This window comes from Meles meles, chromosome 20 (assembly GCF_922984935.1).
Source record: "Meles meles chromosome 20, mMelMel3.1 paternal haplotype, whole genome shotgun sequence".
Taxonomy (NCBI): Eukaryota; Metazoa; Chordata; class Mammalia; order Carnivora; family Mustelidae; genus Meles; species Meles meles.
Window position 1 is genome coordinate 14994066 of NC_060085.1, and position 23545 is coordinate 15017610.

General features: G+C 51.2%; 1 protein-coding gene across 2 annotated transcripts; it reads right to left on the reverse strand.

Moving 5' to 3' along the window:
* Positions 1-4457: 4457 nt before the first annotated feature.
* TMEM161A (transmembrane protein 161A) lies at positions 4458-20360 on the reverse strand. Of its 2 annotated transcripts, none has more exons than XM_045991844.1 (12): positions 20324-20360; positions 17372-17475; positions 16633-16716; positions 16192-16289; positions 15924-16005; positions 14079-14230; positions 6407-6467; positions 6162-6305; positions 5926-6039; positions 5574-5748; positions 5351-5447; positions 4458-5021 (listed from the first exon to the last, which is right to left on the reverse strand). In XM_045991844.1, exons 1-12 carry the CDS (start codon positions 20324-20326, stop codon positions 4768-4770), a joined length of 1368 nt encoding a protein of 455 aa, XP_045847800.1. In that variant the 5' UTR covers positions 20327-20360; the 3' UTR covers positions 4458-4767. The 2 variants fall into 2 exon arrangements, with proteins under 2 accessions (XP_045847800.1, XP_045847799.1); XM_045991843.1 differs by having other exon boundaries at positions 15924-16080.
* Between the last annotated feature and the right edge of the window lie 3185 nt (positions 20361-23545).

Sequence of the window (23545 nt, forward strand, 5' to 3'; positions counted from 1 at the left end):
TTAACCCCCGACCTCCACCCCCTGTGAACCAAAAATAGTTAGAGTTGAGGTTATTTTGACAGATTTTTTAAGTATATTCTTGAATAAACTTTTTTTTCTTTAAAATAGGCCCCACACCCAGTGTGGGACTTGAACTCAAGACTCTGAAATTAAGAGTCACATGCTCTGAGCGCCTCCATGGCTCAGTGCGATAAGCGTCCACTTCTTGGTTGGGCTCAGGTGGTGATGTCAGGGCGGTGGGATGGAGCGGGGCCTCGGGCTCTGTGCTGGGAGTGGAGCCTGCTTGGGAGTCTCTCTCTGCCCCTCCCCTACCTCTCCCTCTCCAGGAAAACAAAAACAAAAACAAAAAAAGAGTCAGTGCTCGAAAGATTGAGCCAGTGAGGTACCCCTTGAATAACCCTTTTTAATGTGTTTATTATTTGAATTATTACTACATACAGGTCTTCTAGAAAACTCCCAACTGCAGAGAGGGTTGCAGTGAGAAGTAGGTCCCCCTGCCAGTTCCCTCCACCGAGGTGTCTTCTGTTACCAGTTTCTCATGTGTCCTTCTGGAGACATCCTGCAGCTGGTTTAGGAGAAAGAGTGGCTATCTGTGGGCCCCGAAGTCGAGGCCGTCACAGGTCTCACATCGGCCACTGAGACTTGCTTCTGCTGCAGCCCAGCTCCTGGATCAACTTGCAGGGCCCAACCAGCCAGAGGCAGGAAGTCGGAGCCTCCACGTGCCAGGGGAGGGGTGACTAGGCGAGCATGTGTGCCTGGGTGGGCGTACTCTGCAGGGTCAGCCTCGGTGGCCTGGAGCCGCTCTGCCTGCTGCTTTCATCCAGCCGGATTTCTTATACCTTGGTCCTCACTGCATATGGTTGATCTCATTGTTCAGCCACAGTTTGGTGTTTCCCCCAGGGTGGTGGCCTGTGATGCCCTCTACCCATCCTTTATTGATGGCCGTCAGGGTTGTTCGATGACAATGCAGTGGCGGCTCCTGGGGCCTGCCCAGCTTGCCTCTCACGTCCTACCGATTTCTGTCCGTCCCACCTCTCGTCCCAGCCCCTGAACCTTGGAAGATGGGGATCAAATCCCCATTTTCCCCCAACCACCGTGGCATCCCCTAAAATACAGAGGTGGGCACATGACCCCATTTGGGCCCATGACAGCAGGGGAGATGTTTGCTAACCACTTCCAGGGAGAACTTCTAGAGGCACCCTCCCTCTCTCCCACTGGCCTTGAGGGAAGAAACACCAGCACAGGCAACTGGTGGGACTGTCCTATGATTACAAGATAGAAAGTGATCCCCGGATGAAGCTGACGCTGCAGAAAACAGCACAGATGAAGAAAGGAGTGAGGTTATTGGTGATATTGTCTGGGCTGCTGGATTCAGCTCTGCCTGAAGCTCTTGATTACTTCTCAGTGTCTAGCAATAGGAGTGGCTTTATCCTGTCTATTGAAGGCAGTTAGGGTTGAGCTTCCTGGCATTTTCTGAAACAAATCTTGTACATGCCTCTTTGCTTCTATGCACTAGCGTGCCTGTGGTTTTTCGGGGACAATTGGTTAAGTAAAGATCAGGGGATATGTTAACCGACGCTGCCAGTGCCCCTCACTAAGTCCAGCATTCACGGTTGCCAAAACTGCTGTGGGCTGTAAGCTCCTGCAGCCCGCTCTGGGGGCCCCTGTGAGGAAGCCCTGACACCCCAGGAGTGGCCCTCAGCCAATGACTGTGGACAGCCTCTCGCCACTGGGGTGGGTCACTCAAGTGAGATCCACCGAGGCCCCCACAGGACCAAGCCCAGGTGGCTCACTTCATCACCTGTTCATCGGCTCCTCCCTCCCTGTTTCATGTCTCTGCCCCCAAGGAGTCTTCCTGGGTGACCTCCCAGGAAAACCATGTGCCCTGAGTCCTCATGACAGGTTCATCTTTGGGAGGAATCCATCCAGGGAAGAATAGAAATGCCAGATACTCCCACAAGGAGATGGTAGCATGTTTTTAAAAAAAGATTTATTCATTTATTTTAGAGCGAAGGAATGCGCGCACTTGATGGGGGGGGGGGGGGCGCGGGGAGACGGGCAGAGGGAGAGAGAGAATCCCTGAGCAAGAATCTACTGAGCCGAGCCAGGTTCCAGGGCCCTGAGACCATGACCTGAGCTGAAACCAAGAGCTGGGCACTTCACCGACTGAGCCACCCGGGCACCCCGATGGGAGCCTTTGTACCTCATACCCTCACTGTCTTGAGTTTCCTGTGGCCACCATAACAAAGTACCCCAGACTAGGGACTTAAAACCAATTTATTCCCTTCATAGTTCTGGAGACCAGAAGTCCAAAATCAAGATAGCAGCGGGTTTGATTCCTTCCGAGGCCATGAGGGAAGGGTCCGTTCAGGCCTCTTGGCTTGCAGCTAACCAGACGGCTGTGTCTTCACATTGCATTCCCTCTGGGCGTGTCTGTATCTAATTTTTCTTATAATGAAGAAAAGGGGGAAGGAAAAAAGCACATTTCCTCTTGTAAGTATACCAGTCTTGTTGGATCAGGGCCCATCTTATGACCTTATTTGAACCTGATCACCTCTTTAAAGCCTCAGTATCCACATAGAGTCCTATCCTGAGATCCTAGGGGTTAGGACCTGCACATAGAATTTGGGGAGAACATACTTCAGCACCTCCCCTTGGTAAGAGCCAGTCACCAGCCTTGTGGATCTTCACAATTCGGACCGGGAAGCCCCAGGACGTCCAGGGCCTGGGTGGTGACCAGGCGGCGACAGGGGAAGAGACAGCAAGGTCAGGAAGCCCAAGGGCTTGACCAGATGGAGGCCCCAGGGACCTGGACCAGAGTGGTTCGGAGGTGTGAGCTGTGTGGGTGCATCTTGGGTCCCGCTTCTGATTTGTTACGTCATTTCTTTCCACTGTTTTTTTTTTCCTTTGCTCACTTCTCTGGAGTTGAAAGTTTTACTTGTCATTGGGTTTCTTTCTTTCTTCCTTTTTTTTTTTTGTAAGATTTTATGTATTTGTTTGAGCCACAGAGAGCACAAGCAGAGAGACCAGCAGAGAGAGAAGCAGACTCCCCCACTGAGTAGGGAGCCTGACGCGGGGCTCAATCCCAGGACCCCAGGATCGCGACCTGAGATCCCCCAGGCACCCCGATACCTTCTGTTTCTTGTAACACAGGGCTTCTGACATCCGGGCTCCTCAGGGTGCTGAGCAACAGCCTTGGCCTCCACCCTCCAGACAAAGTAGCGTCCCTGTCCCCTCTCGGTCGTGACAACCAAAACTGTCTCTGGAAAGTCTCCAGACACTGACTAGTGTCCTTTGGGGGCAGACTCATCCCCTCCTGACGCAGGTGATGTGCAGTGATGACCACTGAAGCCAGGTAACAGGAGTGTAACACTTCTGAAAACACAGGATCCTGACCACCCCCTTCTAGCTTCCCTATTTTTCCCTGATTGTGGTTCCACTTTGTTTCTTTCTTTCTTTCTTTTTTTTTTTTTTTTCAGTTGTGAAATGTGTCCCAAAGTCTGTGGTTTAACGCTTGGCGGTGAGAGCCAGTGGCCGTCGGGAGTTCTTCCTGCCTTGGCCGGCCTGTGGGCCCCACACCCCCTTGTACCTGCTGTGCCTGACACGGTACCACTCATGGTCTTGCTTTTCTTTAGGCTTTTCTGCCTTCCTGTGTGTCCCTGAACCTCAGGGTGTTGTGCTCTGAGAGCTGAGAGCACGCATGGCCCTGGCTGAGCAAGCGAAGGGCTGGGTGGCCAGACGCACCAGCGCCGCTGGCTGACGCTGCAGGGGCGAGGGGGGACTGTGCCAGTGGGCTCCAGCCGCCGGTTTCAGGGACTCCTGAGGTGCAGGCCACAGTGCAGAACAGGCAGAACTAGGAGACAAACTCCATCATCTCCTGATTCCAGGTGTGACCAGTCCTGGCACGGAGCTGGTCTTCATTCTGGAACTTTCCAGACACATGCCTTGGCATGGGGCTCTTGTCCCGCAGCACCTGGAAGCTTGCGGTCCTGGGGATTGCCATCGCCTGGTCCTGTCAGGGTCTCCCTCTGTTCCAGTGTCTCTTCCCAGAAGTCCCTTTCTTTGGGAGATCTTCCGGGCTGGTTCTCTGATTGCCTTTGTTCCCCACCCTTTGTTTTCCATCTTTTATCATTTTGTTCCTCCTGCAAGATTTCTACAGCTTCATCTGTCATCTCCGTCTCCCTCCCTTCTCATTCTTGAGTCCCCTCCCTGCACTCTCCCCCGCCCCTGGCCACCCCCCCCCAGGCCTAACCCCCCTGTTCTCCTTCTCCCCTGACTTGTGGCATCTCCTCTCAACTTTGTTGCATTTCTTCTCTCCCCCTCACTTCTTGCTTCCAGGCCTTTGCTTACTGTCGGTGTCGTGCCCTGTGCTCTCCCTGGTCATTCCCTTCTCTCAGCACCAAATGTCAACATGCAGAAAGCTGCCTTTCAGACCACTCCAATCCTGACAGTAAAAATCAGCCTGTTCTTTTATTTGTTTAGAAGAATGCCGCCCCCCACACCTCTGCCTCAAATGGGGGGTGGGGCGGAGCATGCAGTCACTGGGATCCTCTGCCCCTGGGCCCAGGGCAACAGTTTTGAGGCAGAAGCACGAGATCCGAGGGGCCAGGGCTCAGGCACTGCGGTGAAGTGGGCGGGCACAGCAGGTGCTGCGGGGACTCCCGGGCCCACCTGGCACCTGAGGACACTGAGGCACACACGGAGGAGGCGGCCCTTAGCCGCTGGCTCAGGCCCGGACCTTGGGGCCCCGGGGCCCTCTGCAGGTGGCTAGGAGCCCGCCAGGTGCCGGTGGAAGTAGAGGCCGAAGAGGCTGGAGAGCAATTGGCAGGCTGCTGTCCACCAGATGAGGAAGGTGAGGACGGCGCGGAGGAAAAGAGGCGTGAGCAGGCTGCCCAGGGCTCCAGCGATCCGGGCCGCCGTCTGCTGGGCCTCATCCTCCCCGAGGCCCACCAGGCGGTCGCGGGCTGAGGACGCGGCGGGGGACAGCGTGAGGACCGGGCCAGGCCCCCAGGAGTAGCCGCCTGTGCCAAGAGGAGGGTGGAGGGAGGGAGGGGTAGAAGTACAGGCGGGGTTTGACTTCTGGGACCCTCCCCTAGCCCTAGGCTCCGCCTCTTACCCCCGCCCCGACCCCCAACTCTTTCTCTCCTGCCTCCCACCCCAACTTCGGCCCGCCTCCTACTCGCCCCTCCTCCGAGCCCTCCAGGCTCCGCCCCAGCCCCGCCCCCGAATATTGCCAAGTCCCGCCCCGCCGCCACCTCGCTCTGCTCCATCCCCGCGGGGCTTCGCTCCCCAGCGTCCCGCACCTCCACGCACCCGGCTCCGACCCTACGCGCCCCGAGCCGCTTCTCACCCAGCGTCTTGAGCAGCAGCGTGCAGCTGAGGGTGAGAATGAGCGGCGTCAGGTACTGCAGGCTCACCACCGTCACGTAGCAGTAGACGCGCACCACCTAGGGGGCGGATAGCAGGGACTACGTGGGGGAGGGGGCATTCTGGGCTTCCGGTAACCCTAAGCCCCGGGGCCTGGGACCCCTGCCCTGAGCCCCAGGTCCCCTCCCAACCTTCGGTGCCCATACCCGTCTCTGGATCTCACGGGCCTCTATGCGGCCGGCCTCCCGCCGCAGCTGCTCCACGCGGGCCTTGGCCAGGCACAGGTAGGCCTGCAGGTGAGGCCTGGTCACAGCCAGCCTTAGCAGGCACAAGGCCACCAGCACCCAGAGGCGTAGAGAGTCAAAGGCTGAGTCCGACAGCCTGTGGGGAGGGAAGTGAAGGGGCTAGGGAGGCCTCCCCTGCTCCAGGATGTCCCTCAGGATCCAAGGCTTCTCCCTGAGCCTCAGAGACTGGGCTGCACAGCACCCACCCCACCACCCCACCCCCTCTCCCCCCCCACCTCCGCCACACCCCGTCCAGGCACCACCGGATGCGCACAGGGGGAGGGGCACCTCCCCCAGGGGTGCCTGGTGCAGGAAGTCCCTTGCAATGGGTTTGGTCCAGAGCCACAGGATGATCAGAGGGGACACGAAGCTGGTATGCAGAAGGAACCTAGGGATAAGGGCACAGAGGAGTGAGGCCTGGGCACCCACCATCCCCCAGCCTCTCATTTAGATTCCCACCTGCCCCCCCCCCCCCCGCCCCGCCCTCCCACTCTGGCACTCTGCATTAACTGCAGCATGGGCCGGTCCTCCGACATGGTCAGTGCATCCAGGTGTGTCTGGGCCAGCCGCAGGCCTGGAAAGGTGAGGAAGGCACCTAGCATGGATCCCACGAATGCCAGCCCTATGCGGACAGCCAGCTTGGCCAGAGGGAGCCTGGGGAAGAAGAGAAGGGTCAAGAGGCCCCAAAGCCTGTTAGCACCACCCACCTACAAGTCCCAGCCAGCCCTTGCCCCACCTCACTTCCCAGGACTCACGCCCAGTCCCAGCCCTGCATCTTCAGAAGTGGCTCCAAGTTCTGGGTCATACTGGCCAGGCCTGGGGAAGACAAGGATAGAGCAGAGTCTAGTAGACCCCTGGAGACTCACTGTCTGCTCTGTCCCCCTCCCAGATAGACTTTTGCTCCACCGGTAGGAATGTACCAGTGGGAGCCAGCCCTGGGCCAGGCAAAAGGAAAACTTTATTGTGTTCTGGTTATGTGCTTTTTGTTTTGTTTTGTTTTGTTTTAAAGAATAGGAAAATGTATCAGGCAAACACCCTTGATTGGACTGGGGGAAAGAAGGGCGGGGCGGGGGGGGAACCACTGAGTCTGAGTTTCTGGGACTGTACCAGGAATCTGGAGGGGCATGAAGGACTCCCATAGGAGAAAGCCAAAATCCTCGAAAGAATCCTCAGTTCAGGCCCTCGGATTTTCCACAGAATAAAAGCAAATAAAAATGAGCTTACAACCCAAATCACCAAACACACCACTGAACAAATCACCATAAAGCAGGGGGGCAGGGGGAAGACAGGTTTAGACCCTACAGACTACAGAAACTTTGCAGGTGTTATTTTGTGTGAAATTACTGAGGAAAATAAAAGGTGGAATCACAGAACAGGCAACACGAGGCTACCTTAGATGACCAGATATATCTGCAAAGGAACCAGTTAAGCTCATCCAAAGGGAAAATACAATTATTGAAATGATAGGTTGTTAAATGGCATATTCAAAACAGCCAAAGAAAGAAAGAATGAACTGGATCTGAAGAAATCACTCAGATTCCAATTCAGAAAGATAAAAAGGTAGGTAGGAAATGTGAAGGGAGATTAAGAGATAAGGAAGACAGAATAGAGAGTCCAGCATAAGTCAAATAAGAGCCCCAGAGAGAGAAGGGAAGAGAGGATGAAAGAGGAGAGGGGATTTGGAAGTTGGAAAGACTGTGGAATGAATGACACACACAAAGTATATCAAACCAGAATAATACAAAGAAATCCATACCTAGACACCGTAGTGAAACTGGAATACCAAAAACAAAGAGATCACAAAGCATCCAGGGATTTAAGACAGATCACCTATAGAGGAAAGACAATTAGACTGGCAGCCAATGTCAACAGCAATCACAGAAAAAGAACAAAAAGAAGGTGAAATGGTAAGATGGTAGAAACAATGCCAAATATGTCAGTAATCATAATAAATGTAAGTGGATTAAACTTTGAAGTTAAATGACACAGACTGTCAGACTTGAAACTATCTTGCTGTGTGTTTTTTAAGAGATATAACTCAATACAAGTTCCCTGTAAGTTGGGGAAAAAAAAGGGATGTTAAAAAGATGTGACAAATACTAATCAAAAGAAGGGTGGTATTGTATATTTGAGAGTTGCTAAGAGTAGATCTTAAAAGTTTTCATCGTAAGGAAAAAAAGTTGTATGTGTAAAAAAGGAAGTTAAGCAGATTTATTGTGATTGTTTTGTAATACATACAAATATTGAATCATTATATTGTGTACCTGATACTAACAATGTTATATGTCAATTATATCTCAACTTTAAAAAAAAGCTGAAAAGACTATATTATTACCAGATAAACTAGTGTAAGACAGAAGTATTATTAGAATCAGAAGTGGTTAATATACTATGATAAAATGGTTGATTAGCCAGGTATATACAGAAATTCTACACTTGTAAATACCTTGTCAATTAGCTACAAAACATATAAAGAAAACACTGACTGGGGTGCCTGGGTGGCTCAGTCATTTAAGCATCTGACTCTTTATGTCAGCTCAGATCATGATTTCAGTTGTGAGATCGTGCCCTGCACCAGGCTCAGCACTGGGCATGGAGCTTGCTTGGGATTCTCTCTCTCTCCTTTTGCCCTTCCCCCCTCTAAAAAAAGAGAGAGAGAGAGAAAGGAAAGAAAGAAAGAAAGAAAGAAAGAAAGAAAACAAATCATAATAGAAACTTAAAAATCCCCAGAACTGTGTGATAACGAAGATTACAAATCAAAACTTAAAGTGGGACTTAGTAAAATATTTATAGCCTTCCATGCTAGAAATGCTAGAAAGAGAAATAAAAGAAGCTGAAAACTAATGAGCTAAATAGCCAACTAAGAAATTGGAAACAAGAAAAAGAAGCCTACCAGAATAGTGCTAGAAAATCCAGAGGTCCTAGCCACACAAGAGAGAAAGACTGGAAAAGATAAAAGAAAAACCAAAAGAACCCACAATTCACTAAAAATACAATTGTACAGTAAGGTTGTCCCATGGAAAAACACTCAGTTTCATCCCTACCTCATAAGACAGAAGTGAACGACCAGGAGTTTAAGGGTTTATGCGAAAGGCAAAATTGAAATACCACGTCAGAAATATAAAATAACTTTCTGATTGTAGGGAGGAGAGGGGAATCTCTTCAAGACAAAAATCAACTAAAATAAGGAACTGCTATTCATCAGAAGAAACCAGAGGTGAGGGCAGCAGCTATATTCAGTGGCTGAGCCCAAAAAAGTGTGGTGTGTTCATGTGCGGAGAATAATGCAAACAACACTAAATGAATCTAGGTCAAGGGCATTATAGGATTCTTCCTCTAAGAATCCTCATTAGAGGATTCTTCCAACCATTCTGCAGGTTTGGAATTTTTCAAAATAAAACATTTGAGGACAATTTTTTTTAAGATTTTATTTTTTAGCAATCTCTACACCCAACACAGGGCTTGAACTCACAAACCCGAGATCAAGAGTTGCATGCTCCACCCACTGAGCCAGACAGGTGCTCCACAATTTTTTTAAGACAAAAAAACACCACAAAGAAAGTAAAAAGCCATGCCACAGATTTGAAGACACACTCCCCACCCCCCACTTTAACTTCTTTAAAATTGGAACACACATGACCATTGATGACATGCACTAGTCTAAGTAACAGTGGTTTTAATCTTTTTTCTGCGGTTCCAGAAATAATGGTGTGTCATATTTCATAGAAGGAAGTATGTGCCACACATGTAACAAAGGATCAATTCCCACAGTATATAAAGAAACCCTACAAATCAACAAGAAAAAAAAATAATAAAGATACACGGCCCAGAAAAGCTTCATAAAACATTGGATTTGGTGATGATGTCTTAGATCTGGCACCAAAAGTAGGAGCAACAAAAGAAAATATAGACAAATTGGACTCATGAGAATTAGAACATTTTGTACATCAAAAGATACTACCAATAGAGTGAAAAGGTAACCCACAGAATAAGAAAAATATTTGCAAACCATATATCTGATAAGGGACGAATATCCTAAATACGCATACAGAACTCCTAAAACTCATCACCCCCCCCCCCAAAAAACCCAACAAAAAACAAAAAACCCGGGTTCAAAAATAGGCAAAGTGGGCATCTGGCTCGCTTGGTTGGTGGGAACGTGTGACTCTTGATCTCAGGGTCATAAGTTTGAGCCACAAGTTGGGTGTAGAGATTATTTGAAAATAAAATCTTTGAAAAAGAAAAAAAAAATAGACAAAGGAGTTAAGACAATTTCTCCAAAGAAGATATACAGATGACCAACAAGAATAAGAAGATGGGTTCAGGGGTGCCTGGGAAGCTCAGTGGGTTGAGCCTTTGCCTTCACCTCAGGTCATGATCTTGGGGTCCTGGGATCGAGCCCCTCATTGGGCTCTCTGCTTGGTGGGGAGCCTGCTTCCCCTCTCTCTCTGCCTGCCTCTCTGCCTACTTGTGATCTCCCTTTCTGTCAAAAAAAAAAAAAAAAAAAAAGATGTGTTCAACATCACTCATCATTAGGCAAATACAAATGAAAACCACAATGACATACCACCTCACACCCACTAGGATGGTCACTCTTAAGGAAAAAGAAAAGGAAGATAACACATGTTGGTGAGGATGTGGGGAAGCTGGAAATCTTGTGCACGGCTGGTAGGAGTGTAAAATGGTGCAGCCACCCAAGAAAACAAGTTTGTTGACTCCTCAAAAAATTAAACAGAGAATTACTACATAATCCAGCAATTCCACCTCTGGATCTGTACCCAAAAGAATTAAAAGTGGGGACCTGTACACCCATGTTCATAGCAACACTATTCGCATCAGCTGAAACACAGGAGCAACAAAAATGTTCACCAATACATAAATGGATGAGCAGAATGGGATATAGTCCTGCAAACAGAACACTATTCAGTCTTTAAAAGGGAGGAAATTTGAAGGCAGGCTACAGCGTGGATGAACCTTAAGGACATTATACTGAATGAAATAAGCCAGCACAGGGCACCTGGGTGGCTCAGTGGGCTAAAGCCTCTGCCTTTGGCTCAGGTCATGATCCCAGGGTCCTGGGATCAAGCCCCACATGAGGCTCTCAGCTTAGCAGAGAGCCTGCTTCCTCCTCTCTCTCTCTCTGCCTGACTCTGCCTACTTGTGATCTCTGTCTGTCAAATAAATAAACAAAATCTTAAAAAAAAGGAAATAAGCCAGCACTGAAAGACAGCTATTGCATGATTGCCCTCATATGACGTGTCTAGGGTGGCTGGATTCCTAGAGACAGAAAGTAAGATGGTGGGTGCCAGGGGCTGGGGTTGGGGGGAATTAGTGTTTATTGGGGACAGAGTTTCAGATTTGCAAGATGAAAAGGGTGGGGAACGGATGGTGGCAATGGTCACACAACAAGGTGAATATGCTTAATGCCACTGAAATGGACTCTTAAAGACAATTAAAATAATAAACGTTACGTGTCTTTTACCACAATTTTAAAAAATGGAGGAAAAAACACACACCGCCTCAAAGAAAAATGGGCAACAAACATGAACAAGCTCTTCAAAGAAGAGGAAATGAGAATCTTGACTAGACAGACAGGAAAAGCTGCTCAGCCTCCCAGGTAATCGGAGAAATGCATGTTAAGACCACTAAAGGCATCATTTCCCACCACAAGACGGGCGAAAATCAAGCACTTCCCACAGACCTCAACTCACTTACACCTGACCGTGTCCCTGTAAGGTTCACCACCTTACAAGCAGGGAGGTGAGGCAAGGGGCTGGTGCACCTTCGCCCATGCTTGCCCACAGTGGCTGGGACTGAGCCAGGGTCCACCCTCAGAAGCCCCGGCTGCATGGCTGGTGGGCGTGGGAGAGAACTGCTCTGAAAATGCCGAGGCACCATCTTATGAAGGTGAACACATCCCCCTTGTCCCCAGATCCCGTGCCCAAAAGAAATGCCTGCACATGCGTACGAGGAAACGTACAAGAATGTTCCCTATAGCAACTGTGAAAAAAGCTCAAACCTGGAAACCACTTAGATGTCCAGGACACTGGACAAATAAAGACAAGGGGCCTCACAAGAGAACGCCATTCATCTGTATGAAGAGAGAAGTGAAAGCTGCCCAGACCAACAGGGCCTCGTTCTGTAAACAATATCAAAAAGACTGAAAAGCACCAGCTGGCAGATTACACAATGGCTGACACCACCCACAACAGCAAGCAAACTGTACGATGAGTTCTTTAGGGACAGAAACATATGTGATGAATGGGGAGCCTGGGTGGCTCAGCCAGTTAAGAATCCGACTCTCGGTCTCAGCTTGGGTCTTGAGTTCAGGGTTGTGAAGTTTAAGCCTTCCATTGGGCTCCACACTGGGCATGGAGCCTACTTAAAAAAAAAAAAAAAAAGGCAAAAGAAGGATAAACACAAGATTTGAGAGACTAGTTGGGGCTGTGAGTAGGAGAGGAAGGTGGGAGGATTGGAAAGAAGCACCAGAGACATGCAAGAACATTGGGAAGGTTCTAGTTCTCATTTAAGAAGTGAGTTTGTGGGATACCTGGGTGGTTCAGTTGGTTAAGCAACTGCCTTCAGCTCAGGTCATGATCCTGGAGTCACAGGATCAAGTACCTCATGGGGCTCCCTACTCAATGGGGAGTCTGCTTCTCCCTCTGACCTCTCCCCTCATGTTTTCTCTCTCTCTCTCTCTCTCTCTCTTTCTCTCAAATAAGTAAAACTTTTAAAAAATGAGTTTGTTACATTATTATTTTGCTTTGTAATTTACATATACATGTTCTATACACATGCATACATATCAAACATTATATAATTTTTTAAAGATTTTATTTATTTATTTGACAGAGAGAGAGATCGCAAGTAGGCAGAGAGGCAGGCAGAGAGAGAGAGAGGAGGAAGCAGGCTCCCTGCTGAGCAGAGAGCCCGATGTGGGGCTCGATCCCAGGACCCTGAGATCATGACCTGAGCCGAAGGCAGAGACTTAACCCACTGAGCCACCCAGGTACCCCAAACATTATATAATTAAAAAAAATTGAAAAGCAGGGAGAATTGGTGAAGATAAAGTTCAAGGAGCATAGCAAGGCTGTGCACAGCAGAGTGAGTATTTTGATCTTTATCCAAAGATCACTAGAGTCTGGTATCAGGCAGAGAAGTGATATGATCCAGATTATATTTTTGAAAGATCATCCAAAGAATAGAGAAAGTCAAAAGAAAAATGGGAAACTAAGAAAAAGTATTTGCAACTACTATCACACACAAAGGCTAAAGTCTCTAATATATAAAGAGCTCTGACAAATCAATAAAAGGGTCAACAACTCAGTAGAAAACTGGGCAAAAGAACAGACTTTTCTGGAAGGCAGATAGAAATGACTTTTCCACATCAGAAAAGATGCTTAACCTCACCTACGTTTCACCCATCAGCTTACCCAAGACAAAAAAAAAAGTCCAAGGAAACACATTGGAGAGAATATGGGGAAGTAGGCACTTCATTAATCTTTTCCTAAATGGCAATTTACAACATTACTGAAATTACAAATGCACTTACTTGAACAGGGCCACATGTGCAGAACTATTCCCATATGACACTGTTGTAACATAACATGGTTTTGAACAACGACGTTTAATAGTCAAAGACTTAGATGTCCAGAAGTAGGGGACTGGTTAAATAATCATGAAACCTCCATAAAATGAAATACTATGTGGGTGTTATAAAAAAAACAACACACCACAAGCCCACCCACACTGTATGTAGTGTCAAGGGACAATCTCCAAACTGATGCCTTTGAAGGAAAAAAGACAAGGTGTAGAGCCATCAACACTACTGTTTTATGGGGATAAAGGAAAGTGGCCTCCCAGTTTTCCTCTTGGAAAGAGAGCCAACGTGGGTGATTTTTACTCTATGTATATCCTCTTGTACTTTGTGAATGCTGTGTCATTTACCCATTTCCTTCACCAAATTAAATTAGAATGGGGAAATATGAAATCATTACAGCTGCCGGGGAGAAGGGCAGAGGCGGGGAACGGACGTGCCCTGCGAAGAACTACAGCTACGGGGAGGCACCTGGGTGGCTCAGTGGGTTAAAGCCTCTGCCTTCAGCTCAGGTCAAGATCTCAGGGTCCTGGGATAGAGCCCCGCATCGGCTCTCTGCTCAGCGGGGAGCCTGCTTCACTTCCTCTCTCTGCCTACTTGTGATCTGTCAAATAAATAATAAAATAAATAAAATCTTAAAAGAACTACAGCTATGGGCTGCCATCAGAGGCAGTGAGACTGGACATCCTCTTGCCCCAAAGCCCCCAGGAGACCCCAGGACAGGAAGCAGCCCTAGAGACTACTCGGGCCCAAGGAGGCCCCCTCCCTTCACCTGTCCTGTGCTTCTGTGAGGGAGTGATGGGCGTGGTGACCGCAAACGCTGCACGTACCTGGCTCCAGGCCCAGCTCGAGAGTCTCCTCCTGGACCACCTGCACCAGCATGGCCAGAAGCAGGAAGAGGAAGGCAAAGGTGAGGCAGACAGAGCGTTCACCCCCCTCCTCTGCACTGAAGTACAACCGGGTCACCATCAGGAACATCTTGCTGGAGGCAGGGCTAAGGAAGCCCGGAACAGCTAGGGTGCCCCCTCCCCACTCCCCCACTCCCAGCCAGGGATTCCCCCAGCTGCAGAACCCACACACCAGCACTTCAGTTTGGCGTCTTGGGGAGCAAGGCAGTGACCCAGGAGAAGAGTGAGCCGCCAAGCAAGCTGAGGACAAGAGGTCCAGGGTGGCTCACGCCTATGTCCGCAGACTTGGGGTGTGGGTGGGTGGCAGGCGTGCCTGGGCCTCCAGCTCGGCCTCAGCACACTACCTGTGGCCATTTCTTTCTTTCCTTTTTTTTTTTTTTTAAAGATTTTATTTATTTATTTATTTGACAGAGAGAGAGATCACAAGCAGGCAGAGAGGCAGGCAGAGAGAGAGGAGGAAGCAGGCTCCCCACGGAGCAGAGAGCCCGATGCGGGGCTCGATCCCAGGACCCTGAGATCATGACCTGAGCCGAAGGCAGCGGCTTAATCCACTGAGCCACCCAGGCGCCCCTCTTTCTTTCCTTTTTTAAAACATTTATTTTAGAGAGAGAGAGAGCGAGTGGTGGGGAGGAGCAGGGGAGGAGGGTATGGGAGGGGGAAAGTCAGGCAGACTCCACGTCAAGCTTGGAGCCCAAGTCAGGGGCTTCCATCCCATGACACCGAGACCATGATCCCAGCTAAACCAAGAGTTGGGCGTTCAACCAGGCATGCCTCCCTGTGGCCATTTCTCCCTGAAAGAGCTAGCAAGTCCGTTTCTTCAGGAGGTCTGGCCTCCCTGACCCACCTAGTCCAGCTGCATTCGTAGCAGGGGAATTTCCCATTCCTCTGAGAAGCTCTCAGAGATAAAAGGGCTGTCTGTATCCCGAATCTGCCCCGAAAGAGACCCATGGGGCTTTCCAGAACCAGTGTGGGCTTCAAGATGGACTTTTCTGCACAAACCCATTCCATGAGCGCATTTTCTCAGACTTGGGTCCTCAGTGTCACAGGTTGGCCTCTGTTCCCAGGGCAGCTTCATAAAAAAAAAAAAAAAAAAAAAAAAAAAAATAGCAGAGGGACACCTGGGTGGCTCTGTGGATTAAGGTTCTGCCTTTGGCTCAGGTCATGATCCCAGGGTCCTGGGATGGAGCCCCACATCAGGCTCCCTGCTCAGCAGGAAGCCGGCTTTTCCCTCTCCTTCTCACTCTGCTTGCCACTCTCCTTGCTTGTTCTCTCTCTCTCTCTCTGTCAAATAAATAAATAAATAAATAAATCCTTTTTTTTTTTTTTAATTAAAATAAAAAGAAAAAAAAAAAGCAGAGGGGGCATCTCTTTTCCTGTCCCTGCATCTGGGCGGGTGACTTGCTTTCACCAAGAGAACAAGAGAAGGGACAGGGATGGGGGTGGGCCAACTTTCTGCAAAGCCTCATGAGGCTCGCAGCACCCCTTCCTCCTTGCTGGTGTTTCTGCTGCTGGGAGGAAGCCTGGCTTAGCCTGCTGGAAGGTGGGACCCCTTAGAGCAGAGATAAGGCTGTGGGGCTGAGCCCAGCCCAGGAGGAGATCAAACAGAATAGTGACCGTTTTACACCACCACCCAGTTTGGGGGAGTTTTGTGGGACAGTAGCTGATAACTGATACACCAATTCCGGGACAGTAGGGAAGGAAAGCTCCAGTCCGGTTCCCACGAGCCTCCCGCCTCCCTGACCGCCTCGGCAGCCTGGGGAAGGATACATGGAGAAGGCGACGGTGAGCAGGCACCAGAACACAGCGATGTTGGTCTCCTTGGCCGGGCCCAGCACATAGTAGTAGGCCTCTGTGAAGACATACACGCCGCACGAGTACACGGCGAAGTCCACGAACCACTGGTACTCCAGGAAGAAGCGCAGGACTGCGGGGAGTCCGCGGCTCAGTCCGCAGCCCCGCGCGGGACACCCCCCTCACCAATCCCCCCCGGGTGTAGGCTGAGGCTGGGACGCTGGGGACCCAGCTGGGCTGTTACCGAGGGCATCAACCGCTGTGAGGGGGCAGGTCTCCAGCTGGAAAGGGGCATCTCGGGGCACAGACAAGGGCTTTTCTTCACTATAGCCATTGGCCCACCTGTTGGGTGGGGGGGAGGCGGTAAGGGGAGGAGGACTGTCAGACCAGCATCCTCTATTCTCTCCTTCCCAGCCAGACATGGCAGCCCTCCCCACACCAGTCTGGAAGGTTCCACCATGCCATCCTCGGAACACAGGAGGAGCTGGCTTGGGAGGTGCCTTCTCCCCAGCCGGGTCTCGGCACACCCGGGTGCTCACAGGGCTGGCCCAGAGCAAACTGCCGGCAGAGGCAACCAATGAATGACACTGACATCTTCTTAACCTGGGGTGTCCACCATTCTCCTCGGTGCCCAGAATTGCACCTGGAAGGGAAGCCGTTTCCCTAAGGCTGGGGCCTCACTCACCGCTCCTTCCTGCCCCTGGGCCTCGGTGGCTTTCCCTCCAGGGCCCGAAGCTCTTCCTCAGTAGGGTGCTTGTATCGGAAGAGACTGAGGGCAAAGACGGGAAGTCAGGAAAGCTCCAGCATAGAAGGTTCAAGGCAATGAAACCTCAAACCCAGGACTGGTATCGTGGGAGACCTGGACTCAAAATGCATGGGACAGGATGGGCAGAGGCTATGCAAAACCAGGGGAACGCCTGGGGGGTGGGCTGGGGGTTTGCTGGGGGGAGTGCCCTGAGCAGCTCTGGGGAGATGGCAGGGTGGCCGGGAGTCCCGGACACCCCTGAATCTGCCAGCTATCACTTCTGGTGGAGCAGGCGTGTGCCTTGTCCTGGAGGGAAAGTTCACAGTTTCCACCAGGTCTCAGAAAGGGTCCGAGATCCCAACAGGGACAAAAGCACCGCAGGAAACAGATCCACAGCAAGAGTAGTGTGGAAGGGGGGGTTAGATTCCAGGAAGGCAGAAGTGGGGGAAAGCACTCTTCCCAGTGTGGAAATGTGGTCTCACGGGTGTGGACATCTGTCAAAACGGATACTGTGTGCTTCAAATATCTGCAATTTATTGTATGTCAGTTATATATCAATAAAGTTGTTTTTAAAAAACTAAAAACACTTTGGAGGGCGCAGGGCAGGGTTGGGAGGAAGCCGAGGGGGCGGGGCCCGGTGGGGGCTCCTCCCACCGCCCGGGGCGGGGCTGCGGCTCACCTGCCGTTGCAGAGCAGCCAGCGTGCGAAGGAGCAGTGCGGTGCCAGCCTGTGCATGAGGGTGGCGGTGAGCAGGGTCACCACCAGCTGCACTCCCAGGACCGCCTGGAGGGAGAGGACACGAAGGGCAGTGCCTGCCAGGAGGTCACAAGCTCACTGCCTCAGAGCTCAGGCTATTTATAGAAAGGCTGGGGCCAGGTTGGAGAGGGAAGGCGTCCTGGGTTCCAGTTGCGTCTTGAAGGAGGGGCCTGCGGTGGGCTCAGACTCAACTGGGGGAGCCCCTGCTGCGTGTGGATTCCCGCACTCCCTACCACCCCCACCTAGCTGGGGGGTAGGGTGCTGGAGAGCTCACGCTGGGGTTCACTTCTGGCCTTTGCTATGGATTTCAGGAATTCATCTCCCTGAGGCCTCAGTTTCCCCACCTGGAAATGGGGTGCTGCCTATTTTGTTTCATGTACTGTCGAGACCACTATCCGGACCTACGAGGAGCACAGCCAGTGAAAGAGGCTCCCCTCCGTGGTTCCCCCTGGCAGCTCCGTGTCCGTCTTTCCCACCGGAAATTATCCTCATGATTCCATCGCCCTCTCCTTCTCCCTCCCTTTGTCATCAATCTCCTTGAAAAGCCTATTTCTGGCCACTACCAGTCTCAGGACAAAAGACTTACACATATGAACGGGATGGCTTTTTAAATTAGGAAATTCTCACTAAGTTCTACATAACAAAGTTTTTACCAATTCCTAACACGTTTCCCTATATTAATTTTAAAACGTTTTAGAAGAAATGCTTTTGGTAATCAGTCTGAAGCTGGGTTTTCCTGCTTGAATGCAGTAAATACCAATTTGGTATCAGTAATTATGCAATTATATAAAATTATGTGCTCAGGAGTGCTGTCGACTAGTATTATGATATTATAATTAACAACTAAAGTGAAATAAAGATTACTTTAATATTATAATTAATTATTAAAATTATCCTTTTAATCAGGCAAGACTATGCTGACTTCAATAGGAAAAGCTCTAGTGTGATGGGTTTCGGGCCAACACAGTAATTCAGAACCACTGCTGAGAAATCCATCATTAAGATAACTAACAGGATATTTTCTCTATGCCTGTAACTTGTAACCCAGAAACATTTTCTCAGTAATGAGGTTGGGGTCCCAACTTTCTGGTCATTAAATCTCACTAATTTATTCTCACTGCCCACCCTCCCTAATCCCCAAGTGCAGGCTGGCTAGGGGTCACTAAAGACCGTGGGGACAAGCACAGTCAGGGAGCCCCCTCCCAAGATCAGTGAAGCGGGCCTCTCGGAGGCCCTGCACCTCCTCCTACGCTCCTCTCCGTCCTTTCCCGCGCCACCCCCAGCCTCCCATCCACGACTCCAGACATCAGATCCTGGGGCTCCCCTGCTGATTTTCCTTTTTCCTCGGTGGCCTCCACCATGTGACTCAATCTCCTGCTAGGTTTTTAACCACTCACGGCCCTGCACGACCCCAACACAGCGGCACCTCTAGCCTGCACCTCCCTGCGTAGCACGCAGACCATCTAGGTCTCTAAAGGCCCCAGTACCCGCCCCCGACTCCCGCGGACACAGCACTTGGCCCTTTCCGGCGAGTGGTGATGACAGTCAACATCCAACTCCTTTTTGCAACTCTTGGAGGGCCCCGACTCAAGACAGACACCCTGCCTCTCACTGGCCGGCTTTCTCGGTAGCCCTCTCTGCGTCCGTTCACTGGGGTCTCAGAGGCCCTCCCAGACCCCTGGCCTCTCCACTGCAGACACCTATCACCCTCTGACACCTCCCAGGGAGGAGACCGTTGTTCAAGCTTCCGTCCCAGCACTTAGGACAGGCAGGAGGGAAGGAAGGAAGGAGAGAGGGAGGTAAGAAGGAGAAGCAGGGAGGAAGGGAAGAAGGGAAGGAAGACAAGCTTCCCTTCACCTGTGGCTCCTGAGGTCGGTCCAGGGATATATTTCAAGCCCCGCCCCCCCAGCAGCCTCTGGTCTTGAGGTCCTGCCTCTGCAGATTTCCAAAGATACCTGGAGCCTCCCATCAGCTCACGTCCCTTTCCAGCTCAGTCTTTTCCCTGGACCTACAATCTGAGAATAGGAGACTCCTGCTACCTGCTAACACCAATAAGGCTTTCCTCCATCCTGTTCTGGGGAACCCTTCCTCTTATCTCCCATTCCTTCCTGCACCCAGGCCTGGAACCATGCCCACTTTTCAGGTTCAGGCGCACTTCCAATGCCCCTCCTTGGGGAATCCTCCATGCAGGGTCCGGTCGTCCTCCAGGGCCCCTCCTCTGCCCAGTTCGAACATTTAGGGGTTGGGAGCTCCCGCTCTCGCCCCGCATCAGCCTGACCCACCGACAGTGGCCAGGCTAAGTCTGAAGAATAAACTCAATAGGTTGGACCCAGGGCTGCGTGAGACCTGAAGCTTCCGACTGTGCTGTCTCCGATTCTGGGACCCTCGTCCGCCCCGAAGCCACCCAGATCCCCTTGGCTTGGCTCCTCCTCTCAGGGCTCTCCCTAGCCCTTCCACACACCTAAATCCACGCGGCGGCCCTCATGCTTCCGCAGGACTCATGTCGCCAGCCTGGGCTCCAACAGGACCCCCAAATGCCCCAGCGAGGATCTGTGCGTTCCCCAGTCCCCTTCGTGGGGCTGTGACCACCCCTCGGCAGGACCCCAAGCCCCTAGAGGGCCCTCAGAGATCTTCCAAAATTCCCGAACGCTCGGAAGCCTCCAATCCTTTAGGCAGAACCCCCAACCCCCACATAGGTCCTGCAGGGAGACTGAACACAGAGAGGGATACATGGCCCTCAGCGCGACCCAGAGTCCCTCAGAGTTCCCAATCCCCACAAACGGATCCCAGTCCCCTCGGTGCCTCCCTGGACCCCCTCGGCTGGATCTCCTGCCCCTCAGTCAAGGCCCCCCCAAGCCGCTGGCTGCCGGCTCACCATGTCGCCGGCGGGAGCGCGGTCCGCTGACCTGAGGCTCCGGGCGGCTCTCGGGAATCCAGCCAATCAGAGCCCGATCTTTCTGACAAACAGCCCTTAGGACCAATTGTCAGGCTGCAGCTGGAGCAAACCACGAGGGACATGAGGCCGCTCGCGTTGCATGCTGGAAATTGTAGTTCGAAGTCCACGGCAAGCTCAGCCACCCGTGGAGTCAGGACTCTCTGGTACCCTGTGTGGCTGCCCTCTCTGAGATTTAGTCTCCTAGCCTCTGCACCCATCTCGCAGGTCTGAGGCAAATTCACTCTCCCGCTGGAGAGTTCTGAGTGTGGAACTCCCCCGATCAAGAACATTCGCTGGCTCCCACTCACTAGACTCCCAAGTGCTCATAGTCTCATAGTAAAGTGCTCTACCTGATTTCAGTCTGTCGCCAGCACATTGTACACACTAGAATACAGCTTGCCGCTGGCCATGTTTTCTGTAAATGCTATCTTTCATCTCGGAATACCTCCTTTCTCCATCTTTTTCATTTAGCAAAGCCTTATTCATCTCTGTAAGTCAGGACTCTGATTGAACACACACACATGCACACACACACACACACACACCAACTCAAATGGGCTCCAGCAAAAAAAGGGAAAATTTTGTGACAAAGAACTCTAAAAGCATAGTGAGCTTGAGGCATGGCTAGATCAAGGACAAAAAAAAAAAAATGTCAGTCTCAAGAATCCAATATATTGTGTTTTGAGGCTTGGAGGAAAGGGCTTCTAGCATGGGTACTTAAGTTTTTATGGATAAGTGTGTCTACCTGAATGTGGACATATATGTGGGTATGATGAGATGTCTGAGCTGTTTTTTAATTTAACTTTTTAAAAGATTTTTTTTAAGATTTTATTTGACAAAGACAGAGAGATCACAAGTAGGTAGAGCAGCAGGCAGAGAGAGAGGGGGAAGAAGGCTCCCCACTGAGTAGCAAGACCGATGCAGGGCTCGAACCCAGGACCCTGAGATCATGACCTGAGCCGAAGACAGCCCACTGAGCCTTCCAGGTGCCCCCCCCTTTTTTTTTGAGAGAGAGCAAGTGAGAGAGAGCTGGAATGGGGTGGGGGGAGGGTCAGAGGGAGAGGAACAAGCAGACTCCCCCCTGAGCAGGGAGCCCAATGTGGGGGCTCAACTCCAGGATCCTGCGATCATGACCTGAGCCAAAGGCAGTCACTTAACTGACTGAGTCACCCAGGCGCCCCAGATGTCTGAGGATTTTTATGGGGCCTTTGCGTGGGGCCTGTATAGTTGATTGCCTTGTCTCTGTGGGTGGTTTTTTGTTTTTGTTTTTCAGTTTTTTTGTTTTGTTTTTGACAGGCAGAGATCAAAAGTAGGCAGAGAGGCAGGCAGAGAGAGGGGTGGGGGGGAAGCAGGCTCCCTGATGAGCAAAGACCCCGATGCGGGGCTCGATCCCAGGACCCTGGAATCATGACCTGAGCCAAAGGCAGAGGCTTTAACCCACTGAGCCACCCAGGTGCCCCTCTGTGGGTGTTTTTGTCTTTGTTTATGAGCACATGTGGATGTCTGTTTGCAGGGGATTCACTGTTGTTTTGGTCCTCTGGACACAGAGTGTCCTCTGGAGAGAGGGTGGGTGACAGTTGTGGTGAGGGGCACTGGGATTTCCCTGGACCAGCATGGGTTCTGTGAGCCAATCTATGAATCCATGAGGGATCCAAGGAAGCTGGGACTTGGGAAGGGTGTCAGAGAAGGGGACCAAGAAAGAAAGGAGGGACATTTGCTGCAGGTCTCCCGAATACCAGGCTGGGGGGTTGCTGATGCTTGTGCTCCTTCTAGTAGGCTGAAGTGGCAGGACCATTGTCTCCATTTCATTGACGAAGACACTGAGGCTCTGGGAGGCCCAAATCTGTAGACGGCACCTTGACCTCTCCTCCTGGACCCAGGGCTTATGAATTTAGGTGTCCCAGCGGCGCCCATGCGGTGAACCACGGGAAATTCACACAGGCGGTTCTGATCTTCCCTCCAGCAGCTCCCCATCCTCCAGGTGATCCACAAGCTCTGGAGTTGACCTTGACTCCTCTCTCACCCATACATGATCTGTCAGACCCTCCTGATGATTGTTCCGCCTTCCAAGCGTAGCCAGTCTCACCAGCCCCACGACCTCCACCCAATCAACTTCCATCTTATCTCTGCTGCAGTCCCCAGCTCCCCGATCTCTCGCTTCCCCCCCGCACCTCACCTCACCCCCCCCCACAGTCTATTTTTCCCAGAGCAGCTTGAGGACACCTCTTAACACTTAAGCCAGACAGTGTCCCTCCTCTGTTCTAAAATGGACACTCCTTATTCTCCACTCTACATTGGATGTGCATGTTGTCTGTTCCACACTGGACACTCCTTGTTCTCTGTTCTCCACTGAGTGAATACACATTCCCTGTCCTGACCTGGGTACTCCATGTTCCCTGATCCCTCACTAGACACTCCCTATGTCTGTCTGTATTAACCTCCCAGCTTCCCTGACTACACTGAAGTCCCCACTCTCATTCCACCATCTCTGTGTACGATGCTCTGGAAAATGCATCTCTCAGGTTTCCGATTCCCGTGGCTGCATTTGTGCCACAATTCCCAGGATGATGCTTTCAGCCAGTGACGGAGCTCCTGGGAGACTCAGGGTCCCTCTGATGGTGACAAAGGCTCTGACTGACACCACCATGGTGTCCTTAGAAAGGCTGGCAGAGGACTCTTTCACACAACCCTCACTGCTCCCCTCTCTCCTTGGGCAGAGCCAGGAGGTGCAGAGCTGGAGTCTGGACAAAAGGTGTTTCCAGAAGCCAGTAGCCTGCTGCTCAATGACCTCTCGTGACCCAGGAGACCCCAAGCTGTACAGTATAATTGTACATGTGCAGGCAATATGTGACACAGTCCTTTCTGAGTCCCCAGGCTCAGACCCTGAAAACATGTGGTGAAGCCCCTGGAAGGCCAGAGGGATCTTATCTTTTAATTACTATTTCTTTTTTTTTTTTTTAACTTTTGAGCAAAGCTCGCTATTGGGCGCCGCCTAATGGACGATGGCGAAAGTGCAGTCTCCCAGGATGGGCATGCAGAACCACACCCACCCGCCCATGTCCCCCATCCCCCAGTCTTTGAAAGCAGCCCACATTTTTAGGAACTCGACACAGGGCACTTAACCTGTGGGCACTGACTTCAAGGACTGGCCTGGCTTCTTGT

Excerpts from the sequence above, each read along its gene's own strand:
- TMEM161A (XM_045991843.1), bottom strand. Across the intron at positions 16,717-17,371 it reads TGGCTGCTCTGCAACGGCAG|TCTCTTCCGATACAAGCACC; the intron begins GTGAGCCGCAGC and ends CTTTGCCCTCAG. Across the intron at positions 14,231-15,923 it reads CTCACCGTCGCCTTCTCCAT|CAAGATGTTCCTGATGGTGA; the intron begins GTATCCTTCCCC and ends CCCTGCCTCCAG.